Raw genomic sequence first — 25,941 nt, forward strand, 5'->3', positions numbered from 1 at the left:
ATGTTGAATTTATGGTGGTTTTAGTCTAGAATTATGGTGACTGTAGTGTTCATTTTGCGAAACGATTTTATTCTAAGTTAACGTCGATCTCTGAGTGTACAACTTTAGAGAGGGTTGTTGATGTTTTCTTATGAAATCATACGTTATAAATCTTACTAACACATCATACGTTATAAATCTTACTAACACGTCATACTTTATAAATCTTACTAACACATCATACTTTATAAATCTTACTTAACACATCATACTTTATAAATCTTACTAACACATCATACTTTATAAATCTTACTTAAAACATTATACTTTATAAATCTTACTTAACACAGCATACTTTATAAATCTTACTTAACACATCATACTTTATAAATCTTACTTAACACAGCATACGTTTTAAAATGTTACTTATATTATCATGCGTTATAAATTTTACTAAACACATCAGACGTTTTAAATCTTACCTTATCTGCTATGCTTGCCTTGTACTAAAACTATGTTTTTAAAAAAAAAAAATACCGAATTGATTTGTTCTTATATATAGTAAATCCTTGCTGTAAAATTAAATCAATGTTGATCTGTGACAACGTGCAAACACCTTTAACAAAATTTTAGAAAATTTAATAATGATCTCTGAACGCTGCTTCAAATCTGCAACTATCCACGAAGTACTTTGTTGTCTACTAGACAATGTGATGAATTAAATACACAACAGGTTTTTGTTTCTCCTCAGATTCAACGTTTCATTAATCAATTTTATTATGAATTTGTCTTCCTGTTTCTTCCTGACAATATTTTGTCTAGATTTGTTTTGTTATTCTCGGAACTGAATATGGGAGAGAATAGTGAATGGGAGAGAAGAGTGAATGGTGAATGAGAGAGAAGAGTGAATGGGAGAGAATAGTGAATGAGAGAGAATAGTGAATGGGAGAGAAGAGTGAATGGGAGAGAAGAGTGAATGGTGAATGGGAGAGAAGATTGAATGAGAGAGAAGAGTGAATGGGAGAGAAGAGTGAATGGGAGAGAATAGTGAATGAGAGAGAATAGTGAATGGGAGAGAAGAGTGAATGGGAGAGAAGAGTGAATGGTGAATGGGAGAGAAGAATGAATGAGAGAGAAGAGTGAATGGGAGAGAAGAGTGAATGGGAGAGAATAGTGAATGGGAGAGAAGAGTGAATGGGAGAGAAGAGTGAATGGTGAATGGGAGAGAAGAGTGAATGGGAGAGAAGAGTGAATGGGAGAGAAGAGTGAATGGTGAATGGGAGAGAAGATTGAATGAGAGAGAAGAGTGAATGGGAGAGAAGAGTGAATGGGAGAGAATAGTGAATGAGAGAGAATAGTGAATGGGAGAGAAGAGTGAATGGGAGAGAAGAGTAAATGGTGAATGGGAGAGAAGAGTGAATGGGAGAGAAGAGTGAATGGTGAATGGGAGAGAAGAGTAAATGGTGAATGGGAGAGAAGAATGAATGGGAGAGAAGAATTAATCGAATTTTCTAGTCCTCGTTGTTTAATTTAAATGAACATGATCTAATGTTTACACGTTCTATTGTATGTGTTGAATCAGTATCTCAATTTGTTCCATTATTACTGCACAGTTATTGTACCATCCACTTAGTTAATTGTATTATATTGATTAGATATGGTCTTATATACAACATTTAGATGGATACTAAGAATACACAATAAGTTTTTCTTGCTGGCAAAAACTTTCCAAATGAATCAAAATGTAATCCCAGAATTATTTATTGTATTTTATATTATACAACTAAACGAAATATGCAATGTTCCTTTTTTTTTAGCAAATGTCGAATGCAAACCAAATGTAAAGATTTAAAATGTGTATTGATACTACAATACTATTTATACTTCGTCAAATTATTTTAGTAAAAGTATTATACGAAGAAATATACTGAAACTTAATACTGAAAAAGAGTACAGCCAACTTTCAAACTCTATGCCCCGTAAGACACAACACCAAACACTCACAAAGTTTGGAGATTCACCGAGTGAGTGTTTAGTTTGTGCACACGAATATTCAAGTAGAGTAACGCCCTAGTCAAAACGTTGTCTTTGTTGTCAGTCTATAACACGCCAGTGTCAGCACACTTAGTTATATATAGACACCCCTCAACTTGCGGATTCACTGGTAAGTTGAACAGGACCCGTCCCGGAAATGTCATTGAAATTATCAGTGTCCACTTCAACACGGGGAGTGTTGTTCTCCAGTTAGTGTCTGAGCTACTTCGGAGGCTGTTGCGTTTTGGAGATGACGTAGAGAGGGTCAGACTCTTGTCACATGTAATTGGGCCTTTCGTAAATGGAGTCACTGAAAGCATGTCACGTAATAATCTAGTGGTTAAAAAAAAAGGACTCAGTCTAATAGTTCCGTTTTGATTGTTAGGACTGAGGCATGAATTTGAATGCAACATGGTGGCTGAGTTTCGTCACATGTTTCTACGATACATATCTTCAAGTCGCAGATTCCGAATGGGTGGGCTAAATCTGGGTGGGCATGGTTCTCGTTTGATTTTCCAAGATATCTTTTGATGTACAGCGTTGGGAAAAGAACTTGTAGCTCATTGGGCAAAGTGGTTAGGGTTAGGGCTATATTAGGGTTTGGGCTAGGGTTAGGGTTAGGGCTAGGGTTATTGTTAGGATTAGGGTTAGGGCTAGGGTTAGGGCTAGGGTTAGGGCTAGGGCTAGGGTAAGGGTTAGGGTTAGGGCTAGTGTTAGGGTTAGGGTTAGGGTTAGTTTGACCGTTAGAATTTTTTTCAAAGCATTAAAAATATAAATTTGGTTACAGGACTCAAAAGTAATGATATGAAACCGCCTCGACATCTTTGGGTATTTCCCCCTGTAGGACCTGAATCATTACAGAGTTTTGTTAACCAGTCTGGATCATTTTGCGGACCGTTTGTCTAAGTCTAGATCTAAAGGTCTATCTAGTAGATTTATACATTTGCTTTAAACAGGATTTTTTTTCGGACGTGGGAAAGAGCGGGGTAATTTTTTTTTTCTTTTTCTGAGATTCAAATATTCATTAATTATAAACATAGATCGCTCCTTAAGTTCTATAGAGGAGGTAATATTTTAAAAAAAAACTTTTTTTATTATTTTTCTTAGTTCTTACTTGTCATAAAGTCTAATAGTGCAGGAAATTGCAAGTCTTTTGTTGATAGGGTTAGGGTTAGGTTGTAGGTCCAAACACCTAGTCTAACTATTCCTTAGCCAATGCAGGCAAGCACTCACTCTCCATGACATCATGGCATTAAGTGTGATGACACAATTCAAGGAACGATGACAATACTGTCTGAAGGCGTAGACTGCAGCCATAATATCACTTCGTGAATTCTAATTAGTCCACCTGTTTGTTTATTTCTATGGAGCCATTCATTTCAATTCAACTGATCATCACAGTGAAACAAGTGAACTACTTTCCTAGGCGACAATACAAAAACATTTCGAGAGGAAAAAAAACAACAACACGGTGATCAATTGGCTCCAGTTTTGAGGAGGATTGATTGAGGAAATGATGTCATGAAGATGGACGCAATCTTTACATCCAAGACTAGGATGGTGTTGGCCCGCCATCAGGGAGGTCACAGAGTGGGGAAGGAGTGGGAAGTTGGCGACAATTTCAGTAATAACCATAATTCAATGGCCGTTGTTACAGCCAAGGAAGTTTAGTTAACACAATGGAATAGGGGCAGAAACAAAAGTTGTTTTAAAGGCACTGTTGAATGTCGTCTTTACGTTAGTCTTTATGTGTCGTCTTTATGTTGTACGTCAGTCTTCTATATGTTGCATATCGTCTTTATTTTCTATGTCATCTTTATGTTAGTCTTTATGCGTCATCTTTATGTTGTATGTCGTCTTTATATTTTGTCTGCTATCACTATTGTTATATATCTTTTACAGATATTGTCTCTCATCTAAATAGTGCATGTCATCTTAATGTTTAATGTCTACTACATAGCCTAGTCTCTCATCTAAATGTTATCTACTATTTGTAGTCTGTCATCAATATGTATGTATTTTTGAGTCTTCTGTATATCGACTTAATGCTGTGCGTCTTCTACATATCTCTTCTGTTTAGAATGTGACAATTTGTTTGGGTTAGAGACTTCTGTTCTGTTCTTTTTTTTTCCCTCCAGTGTTGCGTTCAATGGAACTTACATCCCTGTTTACAAAATGCACATATTTGTGAGACTAGTTGCTCAGATATTTGGTTTATATGTACGCGTCTTAGTTCATTTTAAATACGAGCAAAACATTGACTCACCAGCCTGTGCCATCTCCCACCCCCCTCTCAACAAAAGTTTTAAAATATCTTAGCACCGACGTGAGTCTGAGTAAAGAGCGTGGAGATCATGGGTGGAGGGGTAAGTGAAACAGAGAGGTCGGGGGAGGGGGGCTATTTTAAGAAATCTTTTTCTAACAAATAAAAACAAAATACTTGCAGACACAATAACCCTTACCCTAACCCGCACAATATCTAGCATAAAATATAAAAAAAAAAACAGAAACAGAAAGCGATTGAATTTCTCTCATAACTAATGAATGTTAGATTTAAAAAAAATAAAAAGGAAAACATTTTTAACCATCCCCTTCCCCCTCCCCCTCCCACGTGGAAAAAATCCTGGTTCAGTGAATTTATTATCTATTAGACTTTATAATATTCCAATAAGAGGCCTTTAGATCTAGACTGAACATTCATTTATTTAAACTCTTTCAGAAGACGTACAAGACAGTTTCTCGTTACTTGGAACAAAGTATAAAACAATCAAACGAGAACCTGACCAGTGTGGCCAATGACCTAGTTATTTTTCGCCATCAATATACAGCAACTTTCACATTTCTATTTTAAAAAATCGTTGGAGCCGTTTTCGAGAATCGCATCGACCCCCAGTTTCCACCCATCTAGGTTTTTGGAAGTTTCCACGAGGTTACGAATTGAATAGAGGTATTTTTTAAGAACTCCAAGGGTAATTACGTTACATTTGATGTACTCGTTGAATAAAAATATAAGTTTAAACTAAGTATACATTAGTTTCTTAGTGTCATCAAATGTGTAGGTCACATTAAAGTATATCATTCAAAGGAGTCTTCTAACGGTCATTTATTGTGTGTCGTATCTGTTACGTATACCTCTCTCATACATGTTTATGTCACCTCATTAGATGGCTTTATTCATCCAGCTAACTCTACCAGCTGTATACAAGACTAACACATTGGGTACTTAAAAAAAAATAATTTACGAAGTGTTATTGTGTCAATTAGTTTGGATCAGTCATGTCATTCCATTTGTAATAGATCTACACCAGCAACAATAAATCTGTGTGATTCATAATATTTTTACCAATTGTTTTTGTTTAGCTTTAGTTCATGCTTTTAGCTTTCTCAGTACGCTATGATCCCTTCTCTGGACCTGTTGGGAAAATGGGAGGGGGGGGGAGAGAAAGAAAGAGATATCTGCGTGGACTTTACTGTAATTGGTTTTTAAAAGAACTTTTTTTTTAAAAAGAAAACGACCTGAATTTAATTTCGTAGCTCACTCCTCCTCGGGCCAACGTGCTAACCACTCTCCTAGTGAGGTACTTATGACTATATAATAATAATAATATAATTTTATATTGTTTCAATTTAGTGCTGCGACCTATAGAGGGGACTAATTCAGATTTTACCACCACTTCAGTTAAGTACAATTTCTTTTCCTTGTTCGAGATACTTAACAAAATAATTAATTACCAATAGTTAGTTAACTAATTGGTTAATTTTTTTATTCTTGTGTTGTCAGGTAAAAGAAATAATTGTGCAACATTTCAGCTTGATCCGAGATTGGATATCGGAGAAATAACGTGAACAAACTTTTTACCCGACAGACAGACAAAGTAAGTTGATGTAAGCTTTGTACAAACGGCAGTGAAATATTACACAATCTCCATTTTATATCACGCTGTCATGGTAACTGTTCATCGAATCAAAGAAATGAGAACAGCAAGTAATGTATGTTATATTCATCCTTTGTCGACTTGGAGATGATCGCAAGTTCAAATATCTAGGGCTTTTTAATTGGACAGTTTGAACAGCCTAACGGATCTCATTCTCTTCATTTTTTTTTTAGTGCTGACAATATGCCCTTGACCCTCACTCCAAAGCCCCAAGGTTAGCAGCGACGAACGGAAGTGAGAACTGGATTTTTTAACAGCTAAACGTGTTCTTTAGGCATTGTCAATTTATTCTACGGATTTTCGGATTATTCCATGTCTCTGGACATCTTTCTGTTGGTTCAAGTTTTTTTTTTGTTGTTTTGTAAAAAAAAAAAATAAGCTCAATATTTCTAAATCGAGATTAATTTTTTTTTTCATTCTTAAATTAAAGACAGGTGTGCATGCGAAACGGCTTTGTCTACGTCAATAGTGACAAATATGCCAATCGCAACTGGATCTTCGTTGTCCTGAATTTTTCGATCTTAAAGACCAATGGCCCTTTTGTTAGGGTCTTAAGTCCATTGAAAGGCATGAAAGACAAAAGATTAAATTAGGATGTACAATTTAAACACGTCTGTACACTCTGACATCCTGGAGTCGTCTCTCCTTATACAGTTTCATAACGCGAGACCTTATTGTCATTTCATCACCCACACTGCATAGCGACCAACCTATCGGCAACTTCTCACCGTCACCTTAGAAACACGCACATAAACACGCTATATAACAAAGGGTCAAGGTGACATTATGGGAAGCTGATGAAACGTAGTCTCTCTGTGACGGAAATGATCCAGAAAGATCAATATATGATGCAGTATAAGGGATATAGGCATGATAGAGCTAGCTGTCGGAGTTGATTGGTCGCTAGTCACTGTTCACGGTCATTGGTCATTGTTTCCTATTGCTAGTCATTAGTTATTATTCCAAGTGGATTATTTAATGTATTTATTTATTGTTGGATACTTAATTAATTATTTGTATCATTGTTTTATTTCACCTCTCTATTAGTTTATGTCAGTCAAGTTATCATTGTGATTTACTTTGGATTACCTTTTTTTATTGAATGGTGTTTCAAAGTATTAAACTCAATACAAAATATATTCAGGGCTGTGTTTCAGTGTATTCAGATGGTGAGTTAAATTAGATTCACCTCCGAATCCGCGTATGTCATATGATTGTGGGGACACTACACAGCTCGTGACAATATAGAGACATGGGAAATAATATTGTCTTAATCTCCACTGGTGAAGATATTGTGTTAAATTGACTGCACATTTGTGTGTATGTTCAGTTTATACTTATGTGTTTGTCTACTTTGTTTTTCACATTGAATTCTTGTGATCTATTGTGTTCGTCTATATTTGGTTTTTACTGTATTAATTTGTAGATACTTTCAATGGATATAATGGCGAGGAGCTCTCTGACAAGACTTCTCAATGCTCATCACTGCACAGTTTTCCCATCACTTTGTGCTGTATTTTATATCCACTCTTAAAAGGCCTGGCATCATGAAAACTTCCATTAAGCGCTCTCGGCGCATCCTGTTTAATTCTCAACTCAAATTAAAATCAGGAGATTCTGTTTTTAAAATCAGCAAATTCTCCCTTGTTTTATTTTGCTTTTAAGCTTTGCCTTCGGCTAGAGCGAGCTAGAGTTGAACATTGAACAAGCGAATGGGATGTGGACACTAAAACCGAGCGAACAATTCTAATTTTTATTGTATGGTTTAGCTTCACACTGAGAAAGAATAAGAGTATTTAAAAAATAACTGCCCTTTCTATGCACCGTATATCAACGCACTCTGTCTGTCTGTCTGTCTGGTAAAAAGTGTGTACACACTTCTCGGATCAAGCTAAAACTTGGCACAATTATTCATTGATATAGACAAGACATGAATCAATTTTTTTTTAAAGTAACCACTTCGACCATAATTTAGTAGTAAATCACTATTTTATTTAATAGCAACAAGGGAAAATAATACTTCGGTGTTCATATATGTGGCTGAATTTGTTGGGTTTTGTCCCCAAATTAATAAAGCTGGCTAGAAGAAGAAGAGGAAGAACAAGAAGAAGAAGAAGAAGACAGCTAATTGGCCACACACCAAAAATTCTTGTTCTACCGTGTGATGTTTTAGATTATAATATTTTTTAACATTAAATTGGGTCTGGAGGTCTACATCTTCTTCTAGCCAGCCTTTTGCTGCTGAACTTTAAGCTCATTTGTAGATTGTGCCAAGGAAAAATTGTGTACTGTTCTCTTCAGTTGTTCAGCACTGCCGAACAGAGTGTTGGTTATGTTGGGCTGTAGTGGTAGTAGCGTAACTTGGGTCTGCCTAAGGTGGATTAAGATGGGGCATTCAAAGAGTTCTAGACATTCTATATCTTAAACACAACTACGTCAGCGGGTATTCCCGCATGTATTCATAGAGTTGGAGAAATAAAGAGACTTTTTGAAACATTTTGCGCACCGTCTTGTAAGTCTGTATCTATGAATCTAGCAGTAGAATTCAAGTAGACTTATACATTCGATTAACTACGTTTTAGGGGGTGGGGTGGGGACAATTGGGGGGGGGGGAAGTGTTTCATTTCATTTTCGCTCTTACTAAGATTTAGTTTCGTTAAGGAGGAGTTGTCTTTTTAAAAAAAACTTTTCTTTATGTTACTTGTCGTTGGCACATTGTTTTAAAACTTCATAGAAACAGATTTGTGTGTGTGTGTGGGCCTATTCAGAAATTACATCAAGAAATCTGAGAAAAAATAAAATACAAGATCACCCTTTTTTTTTCCTACATGCTGATTTCTAAACAAAACAAAACAAAAACCTACGTTATTGTGAAAGAGTGAGGTTCAGTCTTAAGAACTGACATTAAAAGTTAGGAGGAAGAAGTACAGGATGGTTCCACATGGAGGGATAGCATAAAGAGGAGGTCCTGATGGAGTAAGAGGTCCTGATGGAGTAAGAGGTCCTGGTGGAGTGTACTACACACCGGAAGTAGGGAAAAGGCTGAAAACGCTGAAGGTCTAGTAATTTCAAATGTGTGTCAAAGATTGACAAATCTTGGGTGGTGCCCCAACGTTCCAACAGACTAAGAAATAGGTGAAGGTGTCAAAGATTGGACTCTTTGGTCATATCAAAAGTTTCTAGAGAAAAAAAAGTGTCTCTCGAGATGTAAAATGCCACAGATTCATTTGGTGATTTTAAAACAGTTAAAGTTTCTTTCAATGAAACTGTATCTCAATCAATTTTTCCTATTTAACTTCCAACAGAACTAGCATTTGATCGAATGCAAAGATGTCTGTGGGATTGTTTATTGTGCTACATTGAACAGTATAACCTTGACCTTGTATAGTCAGTGTTTCGGTTGCACAAGTGTTCATTGTTCAGTTGCTAATTAGTGCAGTTTATAAAGTCTCACGTTAATTGAATGCATCTAGAGACATTCATTCTTACTTTTAGTCTTCCTGCAGCAAAAAAGATTAACGTAACTATATAGAGGGACAGAGGACTTTGACTTGTGTTTGCTACTTGCGCCTTCTACGTGCGCATTCCACTTGCACACCCATGGCGTCTGGGTTGAATCAATGTCTTCAACACCAGGAAACACTCAGACCATGTCACACTACACGAGCTCCCAGAGGCCTTTGATCAAGTGTGACAGATCAAGAGACCTGGAACTACGCAAGTGACCTTTCGTTACGTTTCTCTTACTCAGGGTGGAGAGCATGGGTCAAGTACTTTCATGTAACAGTTCTTAGTGTTTTCGCGTGTGTGTGTGTGTGTGCGCGCTTGCGCGTGCGCGCTCAATAGCTATGCTGTTTAGTGGACCGATGACTTAAAAAAATTTAAAGGGCTATCAAAGGATGATATTTTAAATTGAGAGTTGTTGGTGTTAACGCGTTTGGTTGTTGAGCCGTTGATCTCCAGTGGATATCACATTAGAAATGTTGTTGATTATTAGAATTGTTATTCGTTTCTAGTGTTGATCTTTTTCGTACCTCTAGTCACACGTAATTCTGGGAGGAGTTGTTTTTTTTTAAATTATTATTCAGGAAAAGAAAAAAAAAGGGTTTGGGTTGAGGCCTAGAAACAGATTTTTTGTGCTGATCTGATGACGCCTCAATGAGGCCTAGAAACACCCAACAGCTTTTGGTGCGAAATGTTATCAGCTTGTTAAACATTAGACAATTAATTCTGTGACTGTACAAAAACTTAATTACTTAGTACTTACATGCCAACTGTCCAGATAAATAAAACAAGTAAACTATGAAAAAAAAATTTAAAAAAAAAGCTTATCTAAGGGTCTATTAATTTCAGACAAATATCTCACTACTATATTTCCCTTTTTCACTATCAAACAAAAATAATTAATTAGCACTTTTAATTCCTAATCGGTCAATTTTTTTATTGATTCATATTACGTTGGGAACAAAGAATAATTGTTGCGAAATGTTTCAATTTGATCAGAAAACGGAAAGTGGAAGAAATAAAGCGTTCAATATTTGTACCAGACAGACAGACAGAAATGGGTGTGTCTGTGTTTTTTTTTTCTGTTCAATGCTGTCAATAATAGTTCTGAATTTAAACCTAGATCTAGAAGAAACAAACCCAACTATGGTAGCCTATATCGCTTGTCTCTCACACAAAAGTGTTTGAAAAAAAAAAGTAAAAACTAGGAAGAAAAACCTAGATAGCGTCTCCTGTACCGGAAAGCAAATTACACTGAGAGCGACCAAAGTGGCTGGAAGATTGGTCACAAATGCATTACGGCGTGGCGCTGTTTGATTGGACGAACTGTGGTGGCTGTGTCACACTGGCGAACGAACAACAATTCCACTAGCGATGACATTAGCTTTCAGGACGACACCATAATTTGTTTCGATTCAATTGAATAGAAAAAGTAATAAACCTATTAAGTCTCTGGACAGGAAATTTCCCTGACACTGTGGTACAGGGTACAGTTGTTTTTTTAAATCTATGAGTTTGTATAAAGGAGCCTTAGGAGGTATTATCTTTTTTTTTAAGTATTTTTGTTTTTCTTATTTAACAGAGAAAATGTAAATTGTTTTTAAGACTTGGTAACTATTTTTCATTTTATTCAATTATAATGGATTTTGTTTTTTTTCCACTTAGGAGAGTAACACAGTCTGGCTTGACGGTTTTACTGATTAATATTATAGAGCGTATCAAATCGACTTCTCCATATAACCAGCATTTACTTAGACTTAGGTCTTCCCGCGCCGTTCGGCGCATTGGGCGGCAAGCTGTCCACATAAAGATCTGTCGTTGGCAATGTCTGAAGCCTCCTCCCACTGGTGTCCACTGTTCTGAGGTCCTTCATGAAGGTACGTCGCCAAGTAATACGAGGACGTCCCTGTTTGCGCTTTCCTCGTACTGGCCTCCATGTCATCGCAACTCTTGGTATGCGTAGTTTGTTTTGCCGTAGAACATGCCCCGCAAACCTCATGCGACGCTCTGTCACAACCTCACTAAGTGTTCGACTCCCTGTTCGACAAAGGATTTCCTTGTTTGAGACCCGATCTGTGTAACTGACTCCCAAAATCCGTCTCAGCCATTTTTGTTGAGCCACATTTAGCCTTTTCTCAATTTTGGCAGATGACTTCCACGTTGCATATGTTGCAGTTGGGAGGACAATTGTGTTGAGAAGGTGTATTTTTGTCAAGTTTGCTGTTTCTGTAGCAAGTGTGGTTTTACAGGGTGGGGTCGCTAGCCCCAAGTCAAACCCTCAACCTTTCTCCCCCAGGCTTGGGACCGGCAACCAGCACATAATCATTTTGTTTGGACAACTTGGTGACGTTCTTCAAAGAGATATGTTGACATCGACACAAAATTCTCTTCGCTGAAACTAACATTCATAGTTTTTGACATCGTCTTACAGTATCCTCTATTCAGGTTGACATTCGTGGAAACTGTATCCTGGATCCAAATCGAGTTTAATTCACTAATTAACATTCACGACTTGATTGACACAGGGGCACGCATACTACATAATCATCTTTTCTTTTTGAAGTCATGTCTAGAACTTATAAGATAAGAACCGCATGGTTAGAAATTGTTTTCGAAAACGGCTCTAACTATTTTCCTAGAGAATTGACAGTTGGTGCATATCGTTACTGCGTTGATTGGTACCATTTTGACCGTTATAATTTTACCAAATGTAATTAACTTTAAAATTAAATTTGGTCTGGAGGTCTAGAGAATTTTTTTTTTAAAATCTAACATTCATTAGTTATTAAGAGTAAATTGTCGCTCTATAATTTGTATAAAGAAGGTATTATTAAGTGTATTATTTAAAAAAACAAGTTTTTTTATTATTATTAATTTGTTACTGTTTAAAAGTAAAAGTTTTTCTCTATTTATGATGATGTCCCTTAAATGGTTTTAGTTTCTTCAATAATATGACTTGAAATCTTTATAGTAGGCCTAATGTTTTCAAGGTAAGTAAGGATAATGTTAATCATATTTTGTGTTCAGTGATAGTCAGTCTGCAGTGTTCCGCAGCGTTTAAGAGTAATCGATATTATGAGTTTAAAATGTTCAACATGTGTCTATATTCAGTTTCTTCACTGTCTTCCGCACTAGTGCTTGGTGTCTATCACTGGCGGATCCAGGGGGGGGCGATAGGGGCGATCGCCCCCCCCCCACTCGGCCGCCCCCCCCCCCGGAGGGGGGGGGGGCGGACGAATTATAGTATAGAATTCACACAATTTGTATGCGAATTTATTACTTATGTTAATAATATATACTAATTATTTATATTTCAACCTATTTTTAGATTATTTCGCCCCCCCCCTTCTAGTATTTTGGCCGATTTGGTAGGGTCGGGAGGGGGCGATGGCATCAATCCGCCCCCCCCTCCACCATAAACTTTCGAGTGGGAGGGGGGCGGTCTTATTTATTTCTCGAAATCACAGCTTGCTAACAGAATCAATTAAATATCTATATGATTAAAACTTGTTATTGGTATTTTAACCGGTCTTTATATAATTTCGTTCACTGCCCTTCCCATCTAAACCCTTTGAGTTGGGGGGGGCGGTCCTACTTTTATGGAGAAATCATAGTATGTGAACAAAATTAGTCGAATATCTATATTATATAAACAGGTGGAAGTGCGATACATGCAATCCCCTTCCCCCCATCGGACAAATCAATACTTTTTCTTTTTGCATTATAGTAAGAAATTACAAAATTTAAAAAATCTGTCACTAATAATTTATATATGCTATAAAGTAAATTCTTATATAGAGTCTCCCAACCCCTATTCTTTAATGCAAAATGCAATCATAAGCAGAAATTATAAAAAGGAGCGAGGATTAATCGTTTGTGTAATTTGATATGAATTTATCATAACTATTTTAAGAAAGACTTTGCTTTGGAAAAGTTATAATTCAAACGAAATTTTTCAATATAACAGTCACGGTTGAGATGAGTTCAAAAGCCAGATAATCTTTTCCTAGTCGACTTTTTCCAACCTTTACTCTATCTCATATTTTTCTAGTTAAATAAATTTAGGACTATAACTCACAATTTATGATTGAATTTTATTGAATATTATTAATCGAATTTTTTTTTTCGGCGGCGATCTTCAAAACCTTAATCTAAATATGTGGGGTATCTAATCTTTTCAAAGAACAAATCAGTTGTATTTGCAATGTATTAAAGGACTATAAATTCATATTAGAATATTTTTCTCATTATTCAAAAGGCACTTTATAATAGAATGAATAATGAGCTGTATGTCAGTAGAATGCGTTACTGCAGTGAAGAATGCAAGAAAACGCTTTTAGTGTCGTGGCTTCAAACCGAACCTCACTGATGAATAATACGCTGTAGATGTCAGGAGAATGCGTTTCTGCAGTGAAGAATGCAAGAAAACGCTTTTGGAGTCTGGGCTTCGCCCCGAACCCCACTAACACATAATGAGCTGTAGATGTCAGAAGAATGCGTTTCAGCCGTGAAAAATGCAAGAAAACGCTTTTGGCGTCTGGGCTTCGCCCCGAATCCCACAGATAAATAATTAGCTGTAGATGTCAGGAGAATGCGTTTCTGCAGTGAAGAATGCAAGAAAACGCTTTTGGAGTCGGGGCTTCGCCCCGAACCCCTCTAATAAATAATGAGCTGTAGATGTCAGGAGAATGCGTTTCAGCCTTGAAAAATGCAAGAAAACGCTTTTGGCGTCGGGGCTTCGCCCCGAACACCACTAATAGGTAATGAGCTGTACATGTCAGAAGAATGCGTTTCAGTCGTGAATAATGCAAGAAAACGCTTTTGGCGTCGGGGCTTCGCCCCGAACCCCAGAGATAAATAAGTAGCTGTAGATGTCAGAAGAATGCTTTTCTGCAGAGAAAATTGCAAGAAAACGCTTTTGGGCGTCGGGGCTTCGCCCCGAACCCCACTGAAGAAGCTTAAAGCGCTCTTCCAGACCCCCAAGCTTGCAAGAGAAAGACTGTTTTTTTTTTGTTTTTTTTTCGCCGAAGATTGAGAAACAGTCTTATTTTATTCTCATATATCGAATATATATATATATATATATACATATATATGCTGTACGCACGTTTATGCATAGGGTTAGGGTTTACTGGGCGTTAGGGTTAGGGTTTGGAAAAAAATCGCCCCCCCCCCCCACTCCAAAGTTCTGGATCCGCCAGTGGTGTCTATCAATCGTTTTGAGTTACGAATTTTTCAGTCTCTTTTTTATTCGTTTTTGCTAGTGTTCAGTGTTTATCTTACTTTTGTGTCTGTCAGTCTGCTGTGTTTGTCAGCCTGCTGTGTCTGTCAGTCTACTGTGCCTGTCAGTCTGCTGTGTCTGTCAGTCTGCTGTGTTTGTCAGTCTGCTGTGTTTGTCAATGTTTGTCATGCTTCTGTGTCTGTCTACAGGCTTCTCAGTATTGGTCAATGCTCAGACTTACTGAAGCACATCACATTCTACTAAACTCTTTAAATTCTTTATTTAATGGCGGTAGCTTTGTCTGCTGTCTTCAAACTTTTCAGATTCTAAATTAAAAAAAAAAAAGAAAGACTTAGTTGTGGATTTCTCACTTGGTTGAACAAACATTGAAAACATTAATTTGTTCAGAATGGTGTCAGTCGTGTCCGCATTTTATTACGAGAAGGGAAGGATTACCAAGACTCAACCCTTCGTCCATCCAACAATTTTATTTCTGGTTACAGACAAAAAGCTTACCAACAGAGGACTACAAGCAAGTTTAATCATATTGTTTGGGTTCATAGGATGTAGGTCAGCAAATGATGATTCATTCAAGGGATTGTATATCACGAATTATTAAAAATGGATATTTTCAATAATATAATATGCATTAAACGTCATAGTTCACTTTAAAAAAAAATCTTTCTGTGATGTCTTGTAAAGATAAAGATTTCTTTTTAAGAAAACAGCGGATTTAAATCTAACGTATTGATAATAAATATCAAAATGACTTAGAAATGTTTCCATGTCTGCTGAGTGATTATGTTATTTAAAAGTTTGTTCTTTTGGTGTAATGCTCAGTAGAAGATTCTGACAACATAAGAAAGAAAAAGAACAAAAAGAAAAAAGAAAGAGAGAAAGAAAGAAAACTGAATTTAAAATCAAGGACAAAAAAGAGACTTATAGACAGAGACAGAGAGAAGGACTGCGAGAGACAGAGGGAGATAGAAAGATAGAAAGTCAGACTGTCAGTCAGAAAGATAGAGTGATAAAACGAGAGACAGACAGTCAGAGAGAAAGACAGAATGTCAGTCAGAAAGATAGAGTGATAAAACGAGAGACAGACAGTCAGAGAGAAAGACAGAATGTCAGTCAGAAAGATAGAGTGATAAAACGAGAGACAGACAGTCAGAGAGAAAGACAGAATGTTAGAAATATTGTGTGATATAAAAAGAGACAGAAAGAGTAGGAGAAGGAGAGAGAATGAAAGAATACCTTTAGCAGCCCTCTCTCCGTTAGGGCAATAAGCCTGGACATTGATTGTACTCCAGCTGGACTTCACTTCTTCGCTGTCTTTAGATATCCTGGAGTGGCCGCAGTTGAAACAAACTTTAGCCAACAGATTCGGCTTCGGATGTCTACGCCGGTTTTGTGCCTTTCGGCTGACCACCACTGGAGACTTTGGCGTGGTAGGAAAATAGCTTTTTGATATCGGCTGCCCGAGGAAGACATTTTCCAAGATCGCCCTCCGATTGGCTCGTTCGGCGAGATACACTTTGCTCCGATTGGTCGGATCCGGGAGAGTGGAGAATATATTTTGGGGTAGCGGTCTTCGACTGGCAGCCATGTTGAGTTCCGGACAGTGTGAAACGTCCTCCAGGTGGCGTTCAATCCAACTGTCGTCTGCAGGGTCAACGAAGCTGATGTATCCTTCCCCTGACTGTGGAAAGTAGATTCCACAGTTATAATCCATGTTCTGTGGGGAAAAAAATACAAAATAAAAGTATTTAATAAAATACATTTTAGCTACAGAAATAGATAGATAGATAGATAGATAGATAGATAGATAGATAGATAGATAGATAGATAGATAGATAGATAGATAGATAGATAGATAGATAGATAGATAATCTAAATAAAACACAACTCCCATATTGACAATCTGGTCAGAAGGAAGTGGTGTCTGAATAGCTTCTAAAGGTACAAAATAAACTTTCTTCCAGATAGATACCTGCCCCCCCCCCCATACATGTCCACTAAAAAGATTTCATCAGTGCGCACTGAGCATGCTTTGGCAAGAGGAAGTACGCGTTATACAGAAGCATAAAAAACTCGTAGGATAATACTATGATACTATCTTCAATATGTATGTCGCCCTCCGTAAGTTCCATCCTGGCTGATTGATGTGTATATTAACTGTAACCTGATTTCTAAGATATCAATATATAGTGATTTTTCTCAGTTGACTTTCATTTAAGAAAGCTGTAGGAAATGTCCATTACTAAATGCTTACATGGATCGACATATTTCCGACATCTGATGCTTGTGTGGAGAGTCCAACATGCTTTTTCTTTGGAGAATCTTACTTCGACTTAGATCCTCACGCGCAGTTCGGCGCATTGGGCGGCAATCTGTCTCCTAAAATATCTGTCATTGCACCTGAAGCCTCTTCCAACCAGGTGTCAGCTGCTCTGAGGTCCTCGTGGAAAGTGTGGCGCCAAGTTATACGAGGACGTCCCTGTTTGAGCTTTCCTCGTATGGGCCTCCGTGTCATCGCAACTTTTGGTATGCGTAATTCATTCTGACGGAATGTCCCGAAAAACTTCATCTGACGCTCGGTCACAACCTTATTAATTAAGTGGTCGACTTCCAGTTAGGCATAAGATTTCCTTGTTTGAGACCCGATCTCTGTAATTGACTTCTAAACTCCGTCTAAGCCATTTTTTTATTAAGCCACATTTGAGAATTTATCTTGCGGATTCTCAAAACAAAAAGAATAGGAGTATTATTAATATTAAAATAAGGTCATCAGTTAATGATCTTAACAGACTCTCGTGTATAAATATAATCTATGTTTATGAGCTTGCTATATTCTTCAAAAACAGGCTCGTTTGGAAAATAGACCAAAGAGTCTTTTATAGAACTAATGGAATTTCATTGAAGGTGTTTGGGCTTATTAATAAACCATCATACAGTATTAGCAAGCATTGAATATTGTTTCTATTGATTTTTAGCGGTCCCGAAAGGGGAAAAGATGCTATTATTTTTATGTGAAATGTCTGTCCGTCCGTCTGTCCGCCCGTCCGTCCCGTTTAGATCTCGAAAACTAGAAAAGATAGTGAAAATCCGACATCATAATATTTTAGTCCATTCAAAGTTCAGATGCAACGGCTACTTTTTTCTTTTCTAAAAGCGAAAAATCTAATTTTTTAAATCATTTATGCAAGCAGTTTTTTCATAAAAATACACCACTTTTACAACTATTCACTATTAATAGTAACAAATAATGGAGGTTCTTTAGTTGAGGATATCAAAGTTAGACATATTTTTAACACATTCATGCAAACGGTTTTTGATTTTCTGTCAAAAAATATTTTTTTTTTTACATTTTTATTGCTAAGTTAACTAACTACTACATTTACACGAAAATTTTTTTTACTTTTTTTTAAATACAAATTATCTATTAAGTATGCATATAAGTCGGACATAATTTAAAACAACAATCAATAAGTAATCTTTCATATTATCGCGTGAACAGCAATGCCCACAGTGTACGCTTAACACTTAACTGAAGGAATTTTTTTATTTTTATTACGAAATGTTTTTTTTTTTTTTTTGAGGAATTAGAGATTGACCATTTACAAAGCAATTAGATCTATTAGATATTCATTATAAGACATCAGTTAGGCCAGGTTCACGTTCACTTTCAACTATCCATTGGTTTGCTGGACCGCTGGGGCACCAAACAAGGTCTGTCAACCTTCTTTCTCCATTCTTTGTCATTTTTCTTTAATCGAATTTAAATCTTATGTCATTTCTGAAAATATTGATACCTGACTTTTTACCTGCCTGGGTGGACCACTTCGGTGGCCGATTTTGAGTTTGTGTTTTCACACAAACTGTCTTAGTAACCTTGTTTGTATTATTTTGAGTCAGAGGCTATGTTTTAATAAGGCCCCGTCATTGATGGATAGAAATAGATATTATAAGAATTACTAATTTGGCAAGATTGAGATTTTATTCTAGTTGCACGAAAAAAAAAAACAATAAGATAATAAAGGAAGCCCAAGTAGCTCCGTGCTTTAGTTAGCTATGCAGTGCAAAGGTCTTGAAAAACTTCATATTTTTGTTCACTTTGGATATTGGGTCGAAATTGAATAAAAATAGAGTGCAATACTTGCATGAATTCATAGACACATAGGCAGACACTGCTTTCAATTGTGGAAATGTGTGTAGAAATATTAAATTCTTGAACACTTTGAACAATATCTGTGAAGATTAGAACACCAACTTAATTCTGAGAAACTCTTTGCATTTCAATTGTAAGATCTCCTCTAGCATACTGATGTTGTGAATCAAATTCGCATTAACAGACCTCTGAAAGTACGAGTTATTTACTTTTACTCGACAAGATTTATGCTGCACCGTTCAATAGCTGGGCTGCTTCACTAACTACTCATCTACTTTCTGGTCAGTCCAACTTGCCTTGCAAAACATTCTCCTGACGTGCTTGAGATAGTCTCATTAACTGAAGCAGATGAGATCTACGTGGGACTAAAGACACTAGTAGGCTTATGGTCATGTAATGTTTAATTACATTTATTTGGGGACTAATTAATTCACTATTAGAGATATTCATTTATGGCGGGAAAAAAATATAAATAGTATCAAAAACAAAACATTAAGTGACCCATAAAAATGTCTTATTGGTACAGCTTGAAACTTAACAGCATAAAACAGCCCTGTGTTATCACTTATGGTTAGCCAATTCAGGCCTTTGACCACTGACACTATGAACAAGAATTATGTTTCAAGAACGGAAACACCTTTTTTTTTTAGCTATTACTCTCTAAGCAAAAGTATTTTTAATTCTTTTTACAACAACCAATGTTATGAAGACTTACGATCACACAGTCTTTTGAATGGAATGTTTTATATGATCTCTTTCTGCGGAGTCAAAGATGATTTGAATGACGATAGTTGAGGCAGTGGGATAACGCACCACAAGCTCTTCTGTTACAAACACTTGTAATGATACCACCGTCTTTTTTTTGTCCTGACATGTTACGTGATTCAAATACAAACATTACCACGTGTATGAAGGGAGGCCTAGACGTGTCTGACATAATAACTCAGTTATCTTATTTCATTAATATTGATTCCATTACCATTCTTATACATAACATTGTTTCCCTCTCACACCTTTGGTTTATTAGTGTCAAGTGTGTTTTTAAGTCTCCCTGATAGACCTGACAGAGATCAGACAAAGGGTAGGGATAGGGTGACACTTATATACACATTCTAAGTACTGTAGTAATTATGCAAACTTATTAAACCAAAAAGAGCGAGAATCATCACTAAATTAAAAGAGCCAAGATAGCAAATAAAGTATTATAGATACTAGACCGCCTATATCTAATAAATGAAGCACGAAGTAAGGCGTATGCATGTGTGTGTGTTGTGTGTATGTATGTGGAGGAAATAGCCCATGACCGGACATGCTGGTACGAACTTCGCCGAATGTAAAAGAAACGAAGCTGCGTCAGCCAAGAGAAAGAAAAAGAATGCTGCCCTGTCAGCTAGCCACGAACTGTGGCAAACTCTGCCGCTCCAGAATTAGCTTGATCAGTCACTTCAGATTCTGCCCCATCTCAAGACGTAACCAAAGCCAGTGACTCATCTGGGCGCATCCATTGTCTTTCGAGAGAGACGGAGCCATATACAATCTAAATTCACTATTCATGGGTGACCCAATAGCTTTTGGTAATTTGGTAATAAATATTAGATCCCAATAACAAATTTATATGTAATCAAAAGTAATCAAAAGATTATACATCACAGCACGATGCGCATTGGAGAATAAATGTGTGATGAAATTAAATTCTTTAAAGTAAATAGTGAAGTTTTAAAAGAGGTTGATGTATTTTAGCATTAATTTATTTTCTTATCTTGTGAAACGCATGTAAAGATGTGATGCATCTACAATACATGAATGTTTTGTGCAGGTTTGTCTTCTTAAGAATGTCTGGGTTTTTTTTTTACTATTTGAGATTTTTACACATGGCAGAAAAACTAGACATAAATATAAATATACTTGTATCTGGTGTTAAAAAAAAAAAAGGAATTGTTAATAACTTATGTTTTTTAAAAGCTATACGATACATTTTTTTTTGCACTGTTGAGCACCACTTAGTCAAATTGTTTCCTAGCTCTTATTGATTTGTAGCACAAAATAAACTCAAAACTTATTGTAAAACAAATGGGCAACTAACTAGCAAGTGCTTCGCTTGAGATATTGTTATTCAGAAGAAAATCTAGTTTCTATCTGATTTTATAAAAAAAAATTCTCAGGTCTGTAAAGTTTAGTTTCATAATGTTGTCAATAAAGTATAGGCCTACACAATTAGATCTCGATCTCTGTAGACTAAACGAAGTTATCAATTTATGTTGTTTAGCTACAAAGCACCAGGTGAAAATGAACCCTCGGGTAAAGACTAACAATCTGAAGAGTTGCATTTGTGTTTTGATAGTTCTAAATCTATTTGTTTTGGTATGGGACAGAAGACTTTGAAGAATGAACGCATTGTAATAATTCACCAGCAAAATAATATATTACCCTGCATAATAGTAATATGTTAATTATTCTAAACTTCTAAAATTCTAAATCTGTCACACTTTTCATGAAACGTCCGGGCGGTACAGCCAATGTCCCGCTTTCATCAAAAAGTACCGTCTTGCGGCGTTTCCTTATAGATCCTTATTTCACGTTCGCCGCTTCGCAGACTTCTGTGTTAAAGGTATGAGTAGTGCTTTTATTTTGCAGCATCCTGACTTCTCAGAAACTGATGTCAGCATATTGCCTGTTGGCGTGTACTCGTTCAGTATGTTTCTGGCTGATTCAATGCCAGCGTAGAGTATTCCTTGGCCTTGGTCTAGCTTCTGTTCAAGTCTATGACGGGATATCATACAAAATGAACATCGAAGTAATGAACATCGAAGTAATGAACATCGAAGTAATGAACATCGAAGTAATGAACATCGAAGAAATGAACATCGAAGTAATGAATATCGAAGTAATGAATATCGAAGTAATGAACATCGAAGAAATGAACATCGAAGTAATGAACATCGAAGAAATGAACATCGAAGTAATGAACATCGAAGTAATGAACATCGAAGTAATGAACATCGGAGTAATGAACATCGAAGTAATGAACATCGAAGTAATGAACATCGAAGTAATGAACATCGAAGTAATGAACATCGAAGTAATGAACATCGAAGTAATGAACATCGAAGTAATGAACATCGAAGTAATGAACATCGAAGGTCACACGGACCTACCGGCAGAGTTTCCGGTTTTAAGGAAGGCAGGAAAAATTAGCAACCACATTCGAGTGCATGCTAGAAATGTCGATCATAGTTCTGTCGCACATGTGGATAAAGCCAATCATCCAGGTCGTAATTTTTAATTGGACGCTTCTAGTAAGCCTTAATTAAGGTACTTCTCTAACCTTCCAATAATAGCTCCATAGTCCAAATCACAGCATATTTGCCTATCGTAATTTTTTTTACAATTACAGTTTTCGATCACTTTGAAACTTTGGAATGGCTTAATAAATGTATGACACATAATACACATGCGCAAGAAAGAAACGTGAAGCAATCGTTACAAAAAGTTCGGGCGACCACGCGGCGGAAGTGCATGCCTTTCTCTTTCCCTGTGGGTTCCTGGCTAGAGCCTGTTTGCAATGTTGTCTGCTGTTCTTTGCAAATACAGATTATTTCCTCCTAACGGCTCTAACCTATGAGAACTGTCGGATAGAAGGGTTCAAACACGGCACCCTCGTCACGACCACGACAGCACAACTCCTTATAAAACCCTGGTCTCAGTAAAGAAATTCTGGAACTAACCTATAAATATTTTGTTATGTATGAAAATTGTTTACTCAGTAGTTTACTCAGTAGTGTAACCACGTGACCAGTCCCTATAGTACTCTCAGCGCGCAATAAGATTCAGTTAACGCCTGGCCCCCTCAAGCTGTTAAATGGTCATAACTGACCGCCAGGTCCTCCCCACAGACCGTAATTGACCAGCATTAACAAGATTCTCTGGTCCATAGGTCGTAAGTAGGGCGACCTACTTTGCCTGGAAATCCTGGATGTTTTTCTAGCTTTTATGAACGAGGTCACTGATCACTTCTGACCACTTTGAGGGCGACCTTATGGTCAAGGCATCAAAACCTTTTTTTTTTTGGATTTTCTTTCTTTCCGAGAAGTCTTTTAATTAACATAGAAAAATGTAAGCCTAAATACATAGGGCAGACAACGTTGAGGAAGAGACAAGCCTCGGTCTGAGTACAACAGTCACAATGGTAAAGAATGAGCAGAAATAGATGAACAGATAGTATCGACAGTCTTGCAGAAACAGCTGACAGTAGGTATCAACCAAAAAAATGAATTCTTTAAGAACGATATAAAAAAATATGTAGAAACTTTGACGATATCGAAATATGATAAAATTTACAAACCAAAAAAAAAAACCATTTTAGTAAATTAAATTCGGCTCTGTTGAATGGAAATAATTTTTGTAATTAACATGATGCACTAACATTAAATTATCAAATCGGAAAAAAAATGTATAGGGATTTACAACGTTAGGTTCAATAGGTATTGATTGTAAAGGAAGACCCGAGGAAGACGTTAGAAGTCGAGGCTAATCTCTGAGTTGATCAAGCGGCGACTCAGATGTCACTCTTAAGGCCGCGGGAAACTATAAACGAAAGAAACAGGAGTTTTAAACTTCCCGCTCAATTCCGATTTAAATGATTTTTTAAACCTTTTCCTGAGACGGTAAGACTTGTGAAGGTTTAGGAGAACTTTCGTGTTTTTTTGAGTTAACTAATTACTTGTCTCCTTGGAAATATCGAGTGTGTCTCTGTGTAACTGTGTCCTTGTGTCTGTCTAAAAGGTTATGTGTCTCTGTGCTTTTGTGTATGTATATATATATATATATATATATATATATATATATATATATATATATATATATATATATATATATATATAAATATTTGTGTGTGTGATTTGTAATGGTCTATCCTTATGTGTGTCTCAATGTATATGGGTTTCTGTGTATAGTTTGTATGTGTTTATGTATTGGTGTGCCTATATGTATCTCACTATGTGGGTGGGTGTCTCTGTGTGGGTGTATGTGTGGTTGTCCTTGTGTGTGAGCACAGATGTTAACAAATAGTCCAAGACTTATGAGTGTACGGACAACGCTACCTTACTATGACAGCTCATTAAATCTTAGCTCAACATCATCAGTACTTTGTCTTGCTGAACTTTCGAACGAAAATGTTTGTTTTGTTCAAACTACCATGCTCGACACACAGCCTCGGTGTTAGATTTTTGTAACGTGTGTGTCTGTTTGTATGTGAAGAGCATCGGATACCTTAGGCTCTAACGTCATCTTAAATTGATGTTGCCACACGCATTGTATACGCCACCAGCAGAACTCCATCTGTTTCATCAAGTCCAAATCTTTTTTTTTTGTAAAACAAGTATTTCTTAAACTTCAAATGATGTTCTAAAGTCAAGACTAGTTTATTGACTAACATAGAGTCAAGAGTAGTTTATTGACTAACATAGAGTCAAGACTAGTTTATTGACTAACATAGAGTCAAGACTAGTTTATTGATTAACATAGAGTCCAGACTATTTTATAGACTAACATAGAATCAAGACTAGTTTATCTTATCTTCTTATCTTATCTTATATAATACAGACGTTACTTCAAAAAAGAAGATGAGTACGTCCTACGCGTCATGCATTTAGTCATTCATATTAATCAATGACTTAAATTATTTATTGATAAACATAGCGTCAAGACTAGTTTATTGAGTAACAGAGAATCGAGACTAGTTTATTTATTAACATAGATTCAAGACTAGTTTATTGCCTAGCATATAGTCAAGACTAGTTTATTGATTAACATAGATTCAAGACTAGTTTATTGCTTAGCATAGAGTCAAGACTAGTTTATTGAATACCATATAGTCAAGACTAGTTTATTGAATACCATATAGTCAAGACTAGTTTATTGCTTAGCATAGAGTCAAGACTAGTTTATTGAATACCATATAGTCAAGACTAGTTTATTGATTAACATAGATTCAAGACTAGTTTATTGCTTAGCATAGAGTCAAGACTAGTTTATTGAATACCATATAGTCAAGACTAGTTTTATTGCCTAGCATAGAGTCAAGACTAGTTTATTGCCAAGCATAGATTCAAGACTAGTTTATTGAATACCATATAGTCAAGACTAGTTTATTGATTAACATAGATTTAAGACTAGTTTATTGCCTAGCATAGATTCAAGACTAGTTTATTCAATACCATATAGTCAAGACTAGTTTATTGCCTAGCATATAGTCAAGACTAGTTTATTGCCTAGCATAGAGTCAAGACTAGTTTATTGCCTAGCATAGAGTCAAGACTAGTTTATTGACTACCAACTTGCTTGAAAAGCTTTTAAAAAGTAACTAAAAGTACACGCCTCGTAAATTTGTTACTAATATTTTGTTACGTCTTTAATAAATCATCCCTTCCTTTCCAACATCCCTCACGTCTGGCCCTCCTCTTCTGGCGTAGTCATCTCCCCCTACCCTCCCCCCTTTCTCTCTCTCTCCTGCTCCTCTCAGACACTTAACACTCATGTTACAGTACGTAATGATTGGCTAATCCCCACCGGTGACCAGACTGTAGCGCTAATTAAATCTGGGGGAGTACTAGCTTGTTGTCCAGCGCTCAGTTCGCGTTGATGGAGCTTGGCCCTACTTCCCAGCACACGTGACGGAACACATTCGTTGGATACAGTGGAGTTCTCCTTTCAGCCGCCACAAAGAGTTGAACCCGAATGTCGAAGCAAGAGACTAGTCTGACGTTTGACCGTTGGACCAGTTCGGCCGCCACAAAGAGTTGAATCTGAATGCTGTAGCGAGAGACTACTCTACTCTGACGTTTGACCGTTGAACTGTTCAGTCCAATGAAGCTTCCAGCGACATCTTTAATGAGTTAGAACAGTGAACATTCGAACAAATGATTTCTTAACGTTGTCCAAGTCACTGCGAATGATCTCAACACCTAAAACTGTCAAATTTCTTTTAATATAATCCAAGACAAATTGTATAAAAGACTATTTAAATCATTCAATGTCTATCTAGTCATTGTTGCAGGACTATGGAGTTATCGAAAAAGAGAAAAAAGTTTTATTTTTTAAAC

The 25,941-nt window shown here is 36.5% G+C and overlaps 1 protein-coding gene across 6 annotated transcripts in view; it reads right to left on the reverse strand.

Annotated features, from left to right (window-relative positions):
* Nucleotides 1–25,941, reverse strand: part of LOC106057400 (rap1 GTPase-activating protein 1-like) — a 508,422-nt gene that overhangs the window by 452,989 nt on the left and 29,492 nt on the right. For 5 of the 6 annotated variants that reach the window (XM_056007679.1, XM_056007681.1, XM_056007677.1 and 2 more), the window contains exon 2: nt 15,928–16,408. In XM_056007679.1, the coding sequence (XP_055863654.1) occupies nt 15,928–16,405 (478 nt within the window). In that variant the 5' untranslated portion in view covers nt 16,406–16,408. Of the gene's footprint in view, nt 1–461; nt 824–1,535; nt 2,086–15,927; nt 16,409–25,941 lie in introns of those variants that run through there. The other variant, XM_056007682.1, reaches the window with a different exon arrangement.

The sequence above is a fragment of the Biomphalaria glabrata genome, chromosome 13, assembly GCF_947242115.1.
Source record: "Biomphalaria glabrata chromosome 13, xgBioGlab47.1, whole genome shotgun sequence".
In the NCBI taxonomy this organism is placed as follows: domain Eukaryota; kingdom Metazoa; phylum Mollusca; class Gastropoda; family Planorbidae; genus Biomphalaria; species Biomphalaria glabrata.